This window comes from Rhinopithecus bieti, unplaced genomic scaffold (assembly GCF_001698545.2).
Source record: "Rhinopithecus bieti isolate Rb0 unplaced genomic scaffold, ASM169854v2 scaffold_6063, whole genome shotgun sequence".
NCBI classification, from domain to species: Eukaryota; Metazoa; Chordata; class Mammalia; order Primates; family Cercopithecidae; genus Rhinopithecus; species Rhinopithecus bieti.
In genome coordinates, this window is record NW_016805186.1 from 2,963,325 (window position 1) to 2,981,941 (window position 18,617).

At 48.5% G+C, this 18,617-nt stretch overlaps 1 protein-coding gene across 1 annotated transcript in view; it reads left to right on the top strand.

Moving 5' to 3' along the window:
- Window positions 1-3,335: 3,335 nt before the first annotated feature.
- The window catches only part of LOC108529298 (fructose-1,6-bisphosphatase isozyme 2), a 37,579-nt gene continuing 22,297 nt past the window's right edge, over window positions 3,336-18,617 (top strand). The window contains exons 1-3 of the mRNA XM_017871536.1: window positions 3,336-3,620; window positions 8,506-8,668; window positions 11,181-11,273. Of these exons, the coding sequence (XP_017727025.1) occupies window positions 3,451-3,620; window positions 8,506-8,668; window positions 11,181-11,273 (426 nt within the window). The 5' untranslated portion in view covers window positions 3,336-3,450. The remainder of the gene's footprint in view (window positions 3,621-8,505; window positions 8,669-11,180; window positions 11,274-18,617) is intronic.

An 18,617-nucleotide genomic window follows, 5' to 3' on the forward strand; every position in this document is an offset into this window, starting at 1 on the left:
TTTTTTGAGACGGAGTCTCGCTCTGTCGCCCAGGCTGGAGTGCAGGGGCGTGATCTCGGCTCACTGCAACCTCCACCTCCCAGGTTCAAGTGAATCTCCTGCCTCAGCCTCCCAAGCAGCTAGGACTACAGGCGCACAACACCATGCCCAGCTAGGTTTTTGTATTTTTAGTAGAGACGGAGTTTCACCGTGTTCGCCAGGATGGTCTCGATCTCCTGACCTCGTGATCTGCCCACCTCGGCCTCCCAAAGTGCTGGGATGACAGGCGTGAGCCACTGCGCACGGCCAATAATGTGTGTTTTTAAAACTAAGTGAAAATAATACAGTTAGGGATCACGAAGTCTAATCCCATTTTTTTTTTTTTGAGACAGACTCTCAGTGTCACCCAGGCTTCAGTGCAGTGGTGCCATCTCGGCTCACCCCAACCTCCGCCTCCCAGGTTCAAGTGATCCTGCCACCTCAGCCTCCTGAGTAGCTGGGACCACAGGTGCATGCCACCGCACCGGCTAATTTTTGTATTTTTTATGGAGATGGGGTTTCGCCATGTTGGCCAGGCTGGTCTTGAAGTCTTGGGCGCAAGCGATCCCTGGCCTCGGCCTCCCAAAGTGCTGGGATGACAGGCGTGAGCCTCCGCGCCCGGCTGGATCTCATTTTTAAACTGAGGCATCTGAGTCTCAGGGGGCTGTGATTCCAGCCCAGCCTTCTTTCCTTCGGGTACAGATTGAGCAACACTCTGGTCTGACCCAGGCAGACTTTCTTTTTTATTATACATAGTGACCTCTCTTGTCAGAACTCGATTCTAAGCTCCTGTCTTATTCTACGTTCTAATTGTGTTAACGGGCACACGTGCATCGCCATGTGTGGTGCTCAGTCATCTGGGGGAGGAGCGTCCCAGAATGGGAGAAAGGATCACCTAAGGGGGCCGGGCGCGGGGGCTCACGCCTGTCATCCCAGCACTGTGGGAGGCCGAGGTGGGCGGATCACCAGGTCAGGAGATCGAGACCATCCCGGCTGACACGGTGAAACCCCGTCTCTACTAAAAATACAAAAAAAAAAAAATTAGTGGGGTGGCGCCTGTAGTCCCAGCTACTCGGGAGGCTGAGGCAGGAGAATGGCGGGAACCCGGGAGGCGGAGCTTGCAGTGAGCTGAGATGGTGCCACTCACTCCAGCCTGGGGGACACAGCGAGACTCCACCTCAGAAAAAAAGAAAGTATCACATAAAAGAAAGAACGCTGGCCTCAGGTAGCTCTGGGCTGAGATTCCAGCTAGTAGCTGTGTTACCCTTAGGAAGGCCTAGTTTCCTCATCTGTAGAAATAGCACTACTGGATCAAATAATTGGGTGGATTAATGTGTGCCACACACTGAGATAGAGGTGTCATCTCTCTCCATCTGTCCATTCACCTCAGTGTTGAAAGTTGAAATAGATTGAATGAAAATCACAAAAAGGGTATGGGATCCTGTATTTGTTCTATTAAGAGGTGGCATATTCCTCGGCAAATAAAGATAGACCCCGCCCCCCGCCCCCCGAAAAGAATTAGAACACTGTCACATAGCAGTTCTTCTTCTGGGGTTGTATCTGACTGAAGCACCTGCCCAAATATAAGGATGTTTGTTGCTTTACTATTTGAAGAGCAAACTTATCTAAATTATCTGAATGTTCACACGCTGGAAGGAAGCAAGCCTCTGTGTGCTGACTTGGACATCTTCCCATAATATTTGCTTTCTGGAACTAAAAAAATATATGAATAACATATCTATATTTGGGATCTTAAACCTGCATAGTAAGAACTGCTGGTATATCTTAGTTTTATCTGAAAGTTTCCACATAAATTGTGAGCACCAATGCCCATCTCAACCACTTGGTTGCCCTCCTCAACCAGTTTGGCTGATCCAATGCCAGTGCCCACCTCCTGCTGCAGGCATCACCACGCGACCCTGATCTGGCCGACCCTGTGCACAGGGAAGTCTACGGAGGTGGGAGGACGGCTTCCAGGAAAATTGTTCTTTCCTAATGAAAGGGAACTGATGCGGTTGGAGCTGCCCTTGCTCCCCATCTTCAACGGGGGCCAGGTGTTCAGAACGGCAGTGACATTTTGTGCCCACAGGATGCCAAGCAAGGGGCACAATCCAGCAGACCAAGGATGACAGAGACGAGACAGAGGGGGCCCCAGCGGAACCACGAACAGCCGAATGAATGAATGGCAGCTGCCACCTCCTAGTGCACTCGTGGCCTGTGAGGAAATAAAGCCCCACGTGTAAATTGCTCCAGGTGCTCTATTACCTGCAGCTGAACACATTCTAATTGACATGTCAGGGGGAGAAACCTTCAGAGAAATGCGCATGTACTACTGTTTTGTGAAATGAGATTATGTACGATTGCACAATAGTTGTGTGCACGTTGACAGGCTGGAAGGGCGATAATAGGTAACAAAGTACTGAGCACCTACTATACCAGGCACATCTCATTGCAGCCACTCTGTAAGGTGGATGCTTCCTGTCTCACTCATTTAAGAGTGAGACAACTGAGGTTCCCAGGGGTTTAATAACTTTCCCAAATCATGCAACCAACAGACAGCCAGCTTGGGACTCAGAGCCAGGCCTGGCCGGCCCTAAAGAAAGTGCCTCCACCACCATACGCACCCGGCCAGTGCCTACTGGCTGCTCAGACCGCCACCAGCCCTAGGAGCAGCGATTTCTGGAGAGGGGTGGGAGGATGGGCTGGTGGTGAGGAGGTTTTTCTTTATCCACTTCTTTAGTGTTTCCTTTATAATAAGCAATTTTTGTTACAAAAGTGGACATCCAGAGATATTGACAAAATAACACTGGTGCCAGGAACTGTGCTAGGAATATAATAGTTTTCTTCCAGATCCGGATCTCTGCTGTGGATATCCACCGGTCATACACGCTTATTGGAAATAAAAAGCATTCTTTCCAAACTTACTCCAAGCCCTGGCTAAAGGGATTCTGGGGTTGCCATTACGTTACTATGTGACCTATGTCCCAGATAAGGAACCTGCCAATCTGCCACCTCCGCCCTGGAGAGCCAGGCTCTGCAGTCACCATATGTGAATAATCCTTTGGAGCCTGGAATAAGAGGGCTTTATGCGTCATTTTCTTACCAACGGGGTTTCTCACCTCCCCCCTGTGCCTGAATGGCGGCTTCTTGGTATCCTGAAAGGGGGTGCTCGGCAGGAGAAGCAGCTCCATGTTTCTAGGCTATTTACAGACTGCTGCGGCTCCCTGGCAGCTGCCACAGTCCCCGAGGCCAGAGGGAGTTCCTTGAGGGCCCCAGCAGTTGTCTGAGTCATGTGTTTTGGGCGCTGTTCCTTAGAGGTCCTGGCAGGACCAGCACAGATTTCTTATCGGCTTCCACACTGCGGAGCCGCAGCCCTCAGAGGTAAGCAAGGTTTCCTGCCGGCAGAAAAGGATTTGAAGCATTCCAGCCACAATGACGGACAGAAGCCCCTTCGAAACCGACATGCTCACCCTGACCCGCTACGTTATGGAAAAGGGGCGTCAGGCCAAAGGGACCGGGGAGCTCACCCAGCTGCTGAACTCCATGCTGACGGCCATCAAAGCCATCTCCTCGGCCGTGCGCAAGGCCGGCCTGGCCCACCTGTGAGTCCGGGGGAGCAGGCATGGGGCCCAGAGCACCTCAGGCCCAGGCAGGGGTGTGGGAGGCGGGAAACTGGGTCCGAAGCTTATTGGCCTGTGTGCCCTAGACGGGAGCTGCATTTCCAGGTCCTAGCATGTGTGCTTTGATCACGGGCCTTTGACTTGTTTTGAGAAAGGAACGAAAACACGCTGTGAAGAAATATACGTATAATTTTTCCAGTTATCATAATGATACCAAGTGCAGTGGCTTGTTGCATTAAAGTATGTATCGTGTTATCATGACTTGTATTTGCACAGAGAGAGCCTCACTGGCACAAAGAAGTAGAGGGATGACCTGAAACATCTCTTTATGTCTTTCGCAGACGTGAGCGTTTTCTTGTAATAAGCTTTGCTTAATGTTAGGAGCTGGAAATTATTCACGACACGGGAAGCTTGGTAGAGCCCCTTCCTGCACCTGCTCTCTCATCACCTAAAGGAGTGTTTTGCTGGCTACGTGTTTTGTTTCTTCTCTGTGACTCTTGATCTTCACCTCCGCTTGGTGTGCAGGAAGCTGGGAGGCGCTGGTCCTGGGAGGCGAGTGCAGAGGGTTCTTCCACAGGGTTCGCTTTGATGCTTTACTCCGCTTGGAGTGCAGGAAGCTGGGAGGCGCCGGTCCTGGGAGGCGAGTGCAGAGGGTTCTTCCACAGGGTTCGCTTTGATGCTTTATCCAAGCACGGATGAGGCCAAGCTCACATTACACTGCTGATGGTCACAGCCCAGTGTCCAGTTTAAGTCTGATAAAAAGAACCCAGCGGTCGGGCGCGGTGGCTCATGACTGTAATCCTGGCACTTTGGGAGGCCGAAGCGGGTGGATCATGAGGTCAAGAGATCGAGACCATCCTGGCAAACATGGTGAAACCCTATCTCCAATAAAAATACATCATCCTTGCGTTTTTCCGGTGTGTGCTGCTTCAGCTCTGTTTTTACCCCATTTGGCAGTGACAGCCACGCTCTGCATTGAGGCGCCGTCCAGAATGTGAGGGCAGCAGCACCCTGTCCTGCTCCTGTGGGTGAGAGCCTTGCCGACGGATGGTAGACAGGGACTTTGCCTCTCCCTGTGTGGACCCTGCTATCCTCAGCCCAGCTGCCTGAGCCCATCTCAGGGCGATTCACTCACACGAATCGGGCTCCTCCTCTGTGCAGGGCTCCTGGCTACGCAGTGGCTGCCATGGTAGGGGTCTTGCTTATCTTCTGCAAAACTGACTTTATGGCAGCTGAACAAGGAGACAAAGTGGTCCTAGGAACTGGATAATCGAGGTGCTTATTAACTTGGCATTTCCCACCGTGTGATAATGGGCAGTGATTTACTCTCCCTAGGACCTCAGACTCCCTTTGTGAAATGCAGAGGATACTGGCACCCCTAACTCTGAGGGTTGTCGCAGAGTTAGCAAGTGCCTGTGATGACGACTTCAACTGTGCCAGCCCCCTAATACACGCACAGTGCCTGTCACCACCGTCATTCCAAGCTCACACTAGATTTGCCTGTGCCTGAGCCGTCAATGACCACTGGGTGGCAGGCGCAGCCCATGGAAGCCTCTGGGCGGCTGAGGCAGGGTCCTGGGGCCAGCAGGGGCCCCATATCCCAGCCGGGACCCCATATTCTGCCAGCTCAGACAGCATCCTTCCCTGGCCCCTGTGTAGCAGACACCCAGGGAGGCAGCAGGGGAAGCCCAGTGGCTAGAAATTATTTCGTTCTAAGAAGATACTTGGGTTATTTTTTAAAAAGACCCTGGCATTGTTTCTCAGGGAGGCAAAGGGTGGTCTTCCATCCTGCAGCAGCCAGGCTGTATGTGGCCTGTCTCACGCCCCCACCACCACCCAGGCAGGGGACTGCAAGCCCCTGGCTCGTTCTGGGGAGACATTTCTAGCACAGGCTCCGTGAATGCAATTTAAAAGTTATGAGCGTCTCCTTTTCCCCTTCTCTTTCCTCTTCTCCTCATGGTGGGAACAAGAGAGGCTGGAATACCCATCCAGAGCCTCTCCTTGACTTTCTCATGGCCATGGGGGAGCATTTCTTTAGAGACTGGCAGTGAGCTTTAGTGCCAGTCAGAACTCTGCAAGATACTGTCCTACAGGCTAGAGAGCCCCTTTCACCCATCATCTCAGGTGAAGCTATTGCCAGGAACTCCCATCTCCTGGTGAGTTTCCATTCTTTCTAGGAGGATGGGTGCTGCCCAGCACCTGGAGGGAGGATGCAGGGGGTCGGCTGAGGGGTGGGGTTAGACGGATGAGGGGGGATTTGCAAAGCACAGGATGGAGCCTGTTTCTCAGCTGTGCCCACCGCAGGCCTGGGCCGGCTGTTCATTCTGCAGCGGCAGGTGCATCCAGATTCTGTGTCGAACAAGGGCCTGCGTTTGTGGTCCCCTGAAACGCAGATTCAACCTAGTTTTGTTGCTGCTATTGTTTGCTTGCTTTTGTCCTGACCAGGAGGCACAGTCTTTGGGGTGAGGCTGCTAGGAGTGTTTTCCAAGGCAGCTGACTGCTCACATCATGGTTCCTCAGACACCAAATGATGTGCCGTGGGTGGGGGTTGGTGTTGCGGGGTGAAGTGGGGGTGCCGTTCAGGGGAGAGGGTGGGAAATGAGTTTGTTCCCGGCTTAGGGTAGATCAGTGGTTCTCAACCCTGGCTGCTTGTTAGAACCACCTGAGATTTCCTTCCACAAATAAATGACATTCACAACAGGAGGGAAGGGAAATCCCTTTCTTGCCATCCTTTCCTCATCACTCAGTGAACAGACATGGAGCATGTGCTGTGTGTCTGGCACTGCAGAAACAGACAGAAGGACGGATCCTGCCCTCTGCAAGCAGTTCATGCAGCAGGAAGCTGGTCCGTGAGTGTGGTGAGCACTGAGGAGGGATGATGAGGTGTGTCTGGTGTGTGGGGCACACCTGAGAGGACCAGCGAGGTGTCCCAGAAAGGAAAAGGAGGAATAGCCGGAAGAAAGCTGGGCAGAGAGCACTGCTGTGGTGGGAACGCCATTAGTGAAGGCGAGAAGGACCAGAGCCCCTCGCTGGGTGCTGGCCCAGGGACATCTGTGGCTGCTGGAACGTGAGAGGGCGGCAGGGTGGCTGAGCCTCGCTGCAGTGGTGCAGGGTGGACACATGAAGGATACGGCTTCCCTCAAAGTGGAAGAAAAAATCCTGCCACTGTGGAGCTCACAGACAGTAAACAGGAGCTAGATGGTGGTCAGGGCAGAGGAGAAAATGCATCGAGTAGGACGTTGGGGACCGGGGATGCTGCTCTAGATAGATGGGCAGAGAAGGCACCACTGAGACATGAGCCTGGAGCCAAAGCTTGGCTGGGGTGGCCGCCGCAGGGCTCTCGAGGAGGACTGTCCCAGGTGGGGCAGCAAGGCCAGTGGGCAGTCACAACGCAGGTGTATGCCTTGGAGGTTTCAGAGGCTGGGGCAGGCCCTGTGAGGACGAGCGAGACAGGCAGCCATGCCAACCTGGGCACAGAGATTCCACGGTGGTGCCTGACAGCCGCTTGGGGACTTGGATTTTGCCTTTGGGTGAGACTGGAGGGCACTTTAGGAGGACCCCTCCTGCTGCTGTGTTGAGAATCCCCTGAAGGGGCAAGGGTGGAAGTGGGGAGAACTTTGCATATGAATACTCTAAAACCCAAAGCCTCTAGATAGAATTTTTTTTTGAGGTTCTCACTCCATCGCCCAGGCTGGAGTGCGTGGCATGATCACAGCTCACTGCAACCTCCACCTCCCCCGGCTTAGGTGATCCTTTCATCTCAGCCTCCCAAGTAGCGGGGACTACAGGTGTGTGCCACCACATCCAGCTACATTTTGTATTTTTTTGTAAAGACAGGGTCCCACTGTGTTGCCCAAACTGGTCTTGAACTCCTGGGCTCAAGTGACCTACATGCCTCGGCCTCCCACAGCGCTGGGATTGCAGGCGTGAGCCCCCGTCCCTGACCAGCATAGAATTCTCATAATAGTACTCTTATATTGCTTGGGATGGCAGTGAAGAAAAAAATGAAATAAGTCTGCCCCCACATTTCCTTCTCAGTTCAAGTAACACCAGGCTACCACAGGGCAATTTTAATTCGTCCCAGCAGGGCGCTGTGTGAGGATAATCCACAAAGGCTTGAAATTCCAGGGGTTGGCCAGGAGCGGTGGCTCACGTCTGTAATCCCAGCACTTTGGGAGGCCGAGGCGGGCAGATTACGGGGTCAGGAGATCAAGACCATCCTGGCTAACACAGTGAAACCCCGTCTCTACTAAAAATACAGAAAAAAATTAGCCAGGCGTGGTGGTGGCATCTGTAGTCCCAGCTACTCGGGAGGCTGAAGCAGGAGAATGGTGTGAACCCGGGAGGCGGAGCTTGCGGTGAGCAGAGTTCGTGCCGTTCCACTCCAGCCTGGGCGACAGAGCAAGACTCCTTCTCAAAAGTAAAATAAAATAAAATAAAATAAAATAAAATAAAATAAAATAAAATAATAACATCAAATAAATACATAAAATAAAAGAAAGAAAGAAAGAAAGAAATTCCAGGGCTGGAGACTACGGCTCTTTACTTTTGGAGCCCTCAGTTATGGCGATGGGACTGATTTGATGAACCCCCCATCTGCTCCATCTCCCTGTGCTGAGCATGGATTTGTGTTTTAGTGAGACTGAATCCTGGGTCATCTCACTGGGAGGCTAAGAAAACATGACAACGACTCCAAGGTGTAAGGGAGGCAAGGCTGCGAGGCATCATCGCCTTCTTCTGCACGTGTGACTTGAAGACTCCAGAGACACAGAACAAGAGGGGAGTGCACTGCTGGCGTTCTAGCGTCCCCGGCTCTTTGCTGGAGTTAAGACCCCCAGTGACTTCATTTAGCCTTTTGTCTCCTCAGGTATGGAATCGCAGGAAGCGTGAACGTGACGGGAGATGAGGTGAAGAAACTGGACGTGCTATCCAATGCCCTGGTGATCAACATGCTCCAATCCTCCTACAGCACCTGCGTCCTGGTCTCAGAGGAGAATAAGGACGCCATCATCACCGCCAGGGAGAAGAGGGTGCGTCCTGGGGCTGCGGTGTCCGCACTGGCCAGTAGATGATGATACTGAGCCAGAAATAAGCTGCTTTGCTTTTCTTTAATTCCCGGGATTTTCCTCTATTTCTTGACATTTGTTTTCTGGAAACAAACGATTGCATACTTCTCTAGTTGGAAGTCTTGTGCCGTCTAGTGAAAGAACACTCCACAGTAGGACAGTGATTCGTTCAGGAACTAGTTCCGAGTGATGTAGGAACCGCCTCAGTGGACGCTCGTTTGTGGCTGTTCACTTAATCAGTGACAAGTGCCACATTTTTGGGGTCTTAACCTTGTGGAGTCCAGGGAAGAGCTGTGCTATCCAGCCTCTCGCTCCCCCGGCCTTCTCATCTCCACCCCACCCGCAGCCCGCACTTTGTGAGGGGTTGGTTTCAGCAGATTTCTTCGTACCTGACAAGCTGTTAGACTGGTCTGGAAACAAAACCACCAGCCTCCTGCGCTCCTGCCTCGTAGGATGTGAAGCCGGTGAACGCAGGCACGGCTGGGCAGGGTCTGCATTCACTGTGGGTTCACACACAGCTAGTTATTCAGAGAGGTTTGCTGATGGCTAAAAGGTTCAATCAATGTTCAGCTGCAATACAGTCAACAGACAAGAGGCCATTTCTTTGTGATTAGCTGGAGGAATGGAAAAGAAGATAAAGTAAAGCCAAATTTATTTAACCTCTGCTCTATGCCAGGTACTGCACAAGGTACTTTCACCCTCATCTCACGTAATTTAAGCTACATCACACCTATTACTTCCAACTTTCAGTTTCAGTTGATATGACTCTTGTTTCTCTCTCCAGTCTAATCTACCATTGTCTTCTCCGACTGGCCTGAGCCACATAGGTCTTCAGGCCAGTTCCTTTATTTACTTATTTGTTTGAGACGGAGTCTTGCTCTATTGCCCGGCTGGACAGGCTGGAGTTCAATGATGCGCTCTCAGCTCACTGTAACCTCTGCCTCCCGGGTTCAAGCAATTCTCCCGCCTCAGCCTCCTGAGTAGCTGGGATTACAGGCATGCGCCACCACGGCCAGCTAATTTTTGTATTTTTAGTAGAGACGGGGTTTTGCCATGTTGGCCAGGCTGGTCTCGAACTCCTGACCTCAGGTGATCCACCCGCCTCAGGCTCCCAAGCTGTTGGGATTACAGGCATGAGCCGCCACGCCGGGCCCATGCCAGCTCTTGAATACTCCAAACCTGCTGATCTCTCTGCCAAAAATTCTCGTCTCTAGGATGGGCACAGTGGCTCACACCTGCAATCCCAGGGCTTTGGGAGGCTGAGGTGGGAGGATTGCTTGAGCTCAGGAGTTTGAGACTAACCTAGGCAACATAAATAAAGATACAAAAGACAAAAATTTAACTCGGCATGGTGGTGTGCACCTGTAGTCCCAGCCACTCGGAAGGCTGAGGTGGGAGGATTGCTTGAGCCCAGGATCTCTAGGCTGCAGCGAGCTGTGACCACACCACTGCACTCCATCCTGGGCAACAGAGTGAGACTCTGTCAAAAAACAAGACAAAACAAAAACAAAAAAACAATTTTGCTCTCTAGGTCTCTGTGTGTTCCTTCATCTCTTAATTCTAGTCAGGCCTGTCATCAAATGTGACCCCCTCATGGCTCTCCAGCAGCCCCAGCCTGCGTGGGTTTTCCTTAGGGCACGTGCCACAGTCGGCTTGCGTGTGTGCTGCCCTGTGTGTTTTCTGTCTGTTCTCCTACTGGAATGTCAGTGCCAGGAAATCCAGCCCTGCTCTCGGGATCACTGCCCCGGCCGGAAACAAACCCCAGGCCTTGAACAGTTCCCACAGTTCCCAGCATGTGCTGGAAGCTCAACGTGTGTCTGCTGAATGCATGCATGCATGAATGAGTGGGCTAAACTGGATTATTTTTTGAAAACTGGATTATTATACAGATGTTGGGGAATTTCCAAGTTTAGAGATTATCTAACTTTTCTCCTCTGGCTGAGCAAGAAAAAAAAAAAAAAAAAACAGAAACAAAGCTCAAATGAAGCTAGGCCAATACTCACTGGAAAGTCAGGGAGAACTAAATTGAGTGGAGGGAGAAATGACCCTCATTTCACTGGGCGTCGCATTACCCGTGTTTAATTGACCTGGGGGCTCTGGTCCCCTTCACTACGGGTCTCTCAGGACCTTGCACACAGGGGACTATAAAAAGGACCTGGGGACTTCTCTCGATGGCTGGAGCTGCCTGTGACAGCAGAGTTGGGTGGCTGTGGGGGACATGGGTCTCTCAAGACTGCACCCACTTTATCTTCTGGTCTTTGAATCAGACAGGAGAGATGGATAGAAAATCCAGAGGAGTATTTGTGTATAAGCCGGCACCTGCCCTCCGTAAGTCATGGTGCTTTTTGATAAGGATATGCCGTGGCTCTCCATCTCTTTTCGATGTGGTGTACTCTGCCACGCACAGCCCTGACACAGGGCAATTGTGCTAATGGGAACATGTGCTGACCAGTTGGTGCTTCCTTCTCTGATTTAGGGGAAATACGTGGTCTGCTTTGACCCACTGGATGGATCTTCCAATATTGACTGCCTGGCCTCCATCGGAACCATCTTTGCCATCTACAGAAAGGTGAGTAGACAGGCTGACATTTCGCACCTCCTTCCTGTGGCGGTCTCTGGAAGATTCCTGGGCTGAGAGCTGTGTGTTTGGAGTCCTACCCTCTGTCTTCTCACCAATGAGAAAAGCCACTGTAGCAAACCACCAACTTCTCTCTGCCTGGGGCTCCCATTAGAAGAACTGGAATGGCAGTTCTCCCCCTGCCTACTTTCTGGCATTCCTGGGAGGGTAACACAGAAGGACAGCTGGGATCTTGTTTTGAAAGTCTGGGTGCAACACAAATGTCAGACGTGGCATTAGGTTCCAGGTGGCATTCTGAATCTCTGACATCCTCTCCCCCTCTTGCCTCATCTCTCCTGTCCCCAGTCACAGAGTTTTCTGCTAACACTCATTGGATTAGATTGAACTAATCTAACCTGGATGGTCCGCGGTGATCTCCCTATTTGAAATCTGAACCCTGAGTACACCTGCGACGTCTTCGTTGCTATGTAATGCTGGGTGTTCACAGATCACACAGAGATTTTCAATTCTGAAAACTTGTCATTCATTCCATATAAAATGTACAACAGCAATAAAATCCATAGCAACCTTGCCAGGTGCGGTGGCTCACGCCTGTAATCCCAGAACTTTGGGAGGCCAAGGCAGGTGGATCACTTGAGGCCAGGAGGTGGAGACCGGTCTGGGAAACATGGTGAAACCCCGTCTCTACTAAAAATACAAAAATTAGCCAGGGTGATGGTGCACACCTGTAATTCCAGCTACTCAGGAGGCTGAGGCAGAAGAATTGCTTGAACCCAGGAGGTGCAGGTTGCAGTAAGCTGAGATCATACCACTACACTCCAGCCTGGGTGACAGAGCAAGACTCTCTCTCAAACAAACAAGCAAACAAACAAACCATCCATAGCAACCAAAGAGAACAGTAAGCAGCGTGCCAGTGATATGGTGTATGAGAGTCTTCTATGTATTAGGACGTTGACTAACCCGTGCTGTTACAGAGTCTTGAGAGGGGGAATCTATGGCAGAAATATGAGTATTTAAGGCCTGTATAGTTTGGGTTGTATTGTGAGAATAATCTGGTAGATATCTAATTCTCAGCCTTAATTCATGCACAAGTGTTGCCTTGGGCTGTAGTTAGGATATCTAAAGTCATATGATTTAAAGACATTGTGGGATTAAGACAAAATACCAGTTTGCCTTCCTGTGTCTTGTGGAGCTGAGGATATGTTTGGGAGTTATTCAGGAAGTATGTATAGCATTTAGTTTTAATTATACATCATGGTCCCCACTGTCAATTACATCTGGGGTTCCTGTGGGGCGTGACAACAGGTTGGCAAAATATGCATATTTAACAGGCTGGGCATGGTGGCTCACGCCTGTAATCACAGCATTTTGGGAGGCCGAGGTGGGCGGATCACCTGAGGTCAGGAGTTGAGACCAGCCTAGCCAAAATGGTGAAACCCCATCTCTACTAAAAATACCTAAAATTAGCTGAGCACAGTGGCGGGCACCTGTAATCCCTGCTACTCAGGAGGCTGAGACAGGAGAATTGCTTGAACCCGGGGGCCAGAGATTGCAGTGAGCTGAGATCGCGCCATTGCACTCCAGCCTGGGCAACAATGGTGAGACTGTGTCTCAAAAAAAAAAAAAAAAAAAAAAAAAAAAATTTGCAGGGAGCAGTGGCCTGTAACTATGGTCCCAGCTACTTGGCTGAGATATGATAATTGCTTGAACCTGGAGGTGGAAGTTATAGTGAGCTGAGATTGCACCACTGCACTCCAGCCTGGGCAATAGAGCAAGACTCCCTCTCAAAACAAACAAATTACACACACACACACACACACACACACACACACACACACACACATTTAACAGATTATAGGAGGAGCTATGAGTATCTATGAAGATGGTCCTGACATGTGTGTATTGAATAAATACGCATGTATGACCCATGTTTATTTTGGGGTGGAGACTTAACATGCAAATGTATTCCATTTAGGCCCTGTATATCAAAGCTCTTTCTAGGACATAAAGGCACACGGTGTGTGCTTTCTGTAAACCGGCCAGACCTAGCCCGTGGTTGGTGGTCTTTTATCAGGAGAGCTACTGAAATTAATCTCTTGTCTAATTAAAGCTGCAGTTTCGGCTGGTGGAACAAGAGGCTGGGGGCGAGTTAGTCAGCTGATCTGAAGGCCAGCGCTTGTTTGGCTGCTGGAGAAAAAGGAAAACCTATGGCAGTTAGGACACAGCTTCCTCTTCAAGTGCAGGAGTGAGTGACTAACCCTTGCCTGGCGTGGCCTTAGGTCCCATTTCTAATTGGGTATTTTACGGTGACAAAGAATCTATTTTGTCAATCTTAGGGTTTTCAGTTGTGCCTAATTCCAAAAAGTGGGGGAAGGTATAGGGAGGCATGTCTGAGCCTGCTTCCTGCCGCGGCCTGAAGTAGTTTTTCAGTTTATCTGGGGATTTCCTTCAGCCAAGAGGCAGGTCCATTCCGTCTGGTGAGAGGCTTAGGATTTTATTTTAGTTGATATTCTCTCTTTTTGTCAAGGTATTCCAGGGGCAGTATTGATGGCCAAGCTTTTATTTTGTCCCATATAGATGCTGGGGTGGTGTGGTTACCTTCCCTGGGTCCATCATGTTCCTCGATGGCCCAGGGACTTAGAGTTAAGACAGTGAAAGCCAGTTAAATGTTCCAGGCCAGGTGGGAGTGGAGGTGGACAGGCACTCATTAACCTTAAAACCCCTTTTAAGCAATGTGAAAGCCAAAAACCCAAAGCCAAAAGGCAAAGTTCCAAAATTGACTTATCTACAAATCTATACATTGAGCTACTGTGAGCTTGGCTAGTAGCACTTACCTGCACAAAACGCAAGCATTTTGTTCAGCTGTTGAAGCCTCTGTGTGTCCGTCCTGGATTTGGAGGCTCTGAATTAATTTGATCCCATGAGACCGGCCCTTACTATCTCAGATGCTCACTTCTTCCACGATAGTCCTTAGGCCTGGGGGGATTGAATAGTTTCAGTTCTGGAGGTAAAACAAAATATAAAGAATTAGTGATGTTTTAAAGCATCATAAGCCCAGCCTAGTTCTGAGAATGGCAGGAAAGGAGGTTATAAGTAGTTAAGCATTTTAATTATTTGGTATTAAGGCACCGAATAAATCATATTACTTTATACAGAGGCAAAATTAATAAATTAATCTTACTGGTTTTGACTGCAAGGCTGTCTTTGTGTCTCATTAAAGCAGGTGACTTTGATTGTCACCTTTGCCTGGATCCAGAGACAACGCTTTGGTTGGCTTGAGTTTGGTATCAATACTGGCAGGAGTCGATGCCTTCTTTAGATGGAATATGCAACCTGGAGTCAAAGCCCTGTAACTTAACTGCACAAGGATTAGTTAATAATAAGGGCCTTTTTTAGGGAGTGGAGGTCGTGATACTAGAGACTTTGACTTGACTAGAACCTGTAAAATGATTTTAAAACCTCGTGGTGATTAATTGTTATAGGTTTGGTAAACCCCAGCAGAAAGTCAGAAACTGAATTTAGGATTCAATTTTGAAAATGTCAAAGACGTCAAAAGGGCTCAAAACAATTGATTAAAACAGAACTGTAGGTCACTGTTAAACAATAGTTGCTCATTTAACCGGAGTGATAATCGAAAGATTTAAGAGGCAATCCAGGCTAGGCTTGGTGGCTCTCACCTGTAATCCCATCACTTCGGGAGGCTGAGGCGGGTGGATCATTTGAGGCCAGGAGTTCAAGACCAGCCTGGCCAACATGGCTAAACACTGTCTCTGCTAAAAATACAAAAATTAGCTGGGCATGTTGGACCAGCTACTTGGGAAGCTGAGGCATGAGAATCACTTGAACCTAGAAGGCGGAGGTTGCAGTGAGCTGAGATAGCACCACTGCACTGCAGCCTGGGCAACAGAGCAAGACTCTGTCTCAAACAAACAAACAAACAAACAAATAAAAGGCAATACAGAAGGTTATATGGATGCACAAACCTTAATCCTTTCAGATCTCAGCTTTTCTAAGCAATTAAACCCTAATAAAGACAACATAGGAATTATTTTGATAAAATGTAAAGTGTTATTTCTTAAGCCAATTACCAGACAGGAAAAGAAGAACCTGCAGTGTAGCTGCTTCTCCTCAGGGGAAGCCTATTTGGATAACCTGGAAGTCAAACCTGGAGTGTATCAGGGAAACCTGGAGTGTATCATCAGGGCAACCTGGAGTGTATCATCAGGGAAACCTGGAGTGTAAACCTGGAGTGTATCAGGGCAACCTGGAGTGTATCAGGGAAACCTGGAGTGTATCAGGGAAATACATAATTCTTAGCAACCGCATGAGAAGCTTTCTAATTATGTTGACAAATTTAGACATATCAAGGAAAGTACAGAATCAGGTAATAATGTAGGAAAACATTGCTTTTCTAGACCTTTAAGATAAAACATTTTAGTGCCAGGCCATAATAATAAAATTGGAGGAAAAAGTTCACAAGAGTTGAGGAAAAAGCTGAATGAGAGTTATCCTCTCAGGCCTTCTCAAGGGGAGAAAAAGCTGAAAGCAGCAAGACACAGCAAAGCCAAACTTCTGAGATATTATTCTGAGAAGTTTTTTTTTTTTTTTGGAGACAGAGTCTCACTCTGTTGCCCAGGCTGGAGTGCAGTGGCGCCATCTCGGCTCACTGCAAGCTCTGCCTCCCGTTCACGCCATTCTCCTGCCTCAGCCTCCCCAGTAGCTGGGACTACAGGCGCCGCCACCGCGCCCGGATAATTTTTTTTTATATTCTTAGTAGAGATGACATTTCACCGTGTTAGCCAGGATGGTCTCGATCTCCTGACCTCGTGATCCGCCCGTCTCGGCCTCCCAAAGTGCTGGGATTACAGGTGTAAGCCACCGCGCACGGCCTATAAAATTATTTTTAAAAAAGGATACAATTTACAGAATTATATAGTCATTAGAATTATTATTTCTACTAACTTTAAATTTTAGTGGAAATTTAGTAAGCAAGAAGTCCTGAACTGTTTGTCAGATGTTAGCATTTTATAGATGAAGTCATTTCACAATTTTAGAACCATGTTTTCCTATATTTTATTGTAAATTAGTCCCATAAATTTATTATAATTCTTTAAAAATTGGAAATGCCCATTCAATAAGCATTTATTATTTAACTTAAAGTAATTTTAAGATTTTAAATTATAGAAAAAAATCCACTTACAAACACATATTTACGTATATTTCATTTATGTGTATTTACTTTTTTTATCTTTATCTAGATTCTTTTTGAAAACGGGTATTATACAAAGTTAGTCATTATTTAAAGTTATTTCCCTGTTAACCATTTTTAAAGTCAGAACATTAGGTGAACACCTAAGTAAGAACCTCAAAGTAAATCCACGGGCATTTTGCCAATAACTGGAGGGTTCGGTTGCTTTCATTGAACTAACAATCCTAACTTATTCTTATTTGTCAAAAACATTACACAAAGATTGCTCTGTGTTTGGTTGGGTTATAGTCTTGCAATCTTTGTGCCAAACCCTGACACTTCAAACTTTTAACAGAGGCAAATATAAAATTCATTTGCTTAGATACAAATGTATGCTGATGACTCTGAAGGCATTTTTGTTTTTATTTTACAAATAATTTTGAAGCCAGTTTCATTTATCAAAGATTCATGCGAACTTGGAAAGCATTTGAACTTAATGTATGTGTACTCATTAGTTATAAGCCAGTTTGGTAGAATGCTAGGCGCAACACAGAACATAACTATAAAATGTACATTACATATCTAAACATGTATACATCCATATACAAACAAAGATCTAAGAGCTTTTATCTGAGAACTCTAGTCATGAGAGAGCATCACAAACTCACTGACCTATGAAAGACGGCTGGCTCCACGTTGTTTTTCTGACAAAATTGGAAGCTGTTCACACGGCTAACTTTGTTTGCCCTGGTAGGTAATCCAAGGAAAGCTGGCAGCCGACATTTTGGGGAAAGCAGTCTCTACGGCAGTTTGGTTTTTTTCTTTTTAAATCTTTTATCCTTTTTTTCTGTTCAGTTTCAAATGAGTTTTCAATGTTTACATTCGATTTAGACCATAAACAATGAGTCTTGTCTCAGCACCAGCAGCTTCGTAACAGCAGATTTAAAGCAGGCCGAAAAGAGAGGAAGGGAGGGAGCTAAAGAAGATTCTGCTAAACTCCACAGTGAAGGTTAACTATTTGAACGCTGAATTTTTCCTGTTGTAATTTGCCCATCAGTTTAAAATGTGCACAAAAATGGGCCAGAATATGTAACCAGTCCCAAAGAAGATGACAAAATCAGAGGCCATGATGTCGGAAACTGTTTTTCTCCTTCAAGGCGAACCCCTGGATTGGACAGGAAATGAGAAAAAGAAAAGAGAGAGATGTAGAGGAGAAAGGTCACGTTTTACAGGAAGGAAGAGGAAAGAGAAAGGAAAGAGGGAGGCTGTGAGCCTTCCAGCCACTGCCAGTCATGGAGTCAGTACCCAGGTTTATCTCCTGTCAGGGAGAGCCTCAGCACCCCAGACCTGCATGGTGTGGGATGAACCCTTCCCACCTTTGCAAGTCACCAGTCAGGGTGAACTGTTTCCAGCCGGAGGGAGCTATGGGTGCTTTTGGCCAAGAGGAATAAGGCTGTAGGTGGCTCCAAGATGATCAGGAGGATGACTTGGAAGAAGTTGGGGGAGGGAGGGCTGAGTAGAGCTCCAAATCCCTCACCTCAGTTTCCAATGCCCTCCCCACCCCTGCCCTGGAACAGCCCGAACCCAGCAAGGCCCCAAGGCTGCCACAAATACAAATGCATAAAATGCTCAAATGGTGTCACTAGCGGCCAAGTCTAAATAGAGCAGAGCCCCAGTGACACCCAAAAAGAGGCAGACGGTGGTCAAATGCACTCCGACTAACTCACCAAGTTCCAAACTTTCAAAGTTCCCAAATTCCAAAGTTTGTCACTTCTCTAAAGTCACTTTCATTGCACCAGTGAGACATTGGAGGCAGCAGGCACTGCAGCAGGAAGAGAAAGAGAGGATCCCCAAGACAGAAGCATCTCGGCAGCTGCCGGAGACTCCCTAGCGTTCCAGCCAAGGGGTCAGGCAGCCACAAGCAGCCGGAGCCCACAGGCAGCCCTAGGCCCTGCCCAGTAGAAACCAGACCGTGGGCTTGGGCCCCCGGAGCACACTGTATGGGCCACTAAAATTGTAACTGAATGCAGGTCCACATGCTTGCTGCCTGCAGAGTCCAGCTAACAAGAGTGAGGCCGGTTAGAAAGAAAGTGACTTTATTAACCACAACCAGTAAAGGAGAAGTGGCAGATTCCCATCAAAGCAAC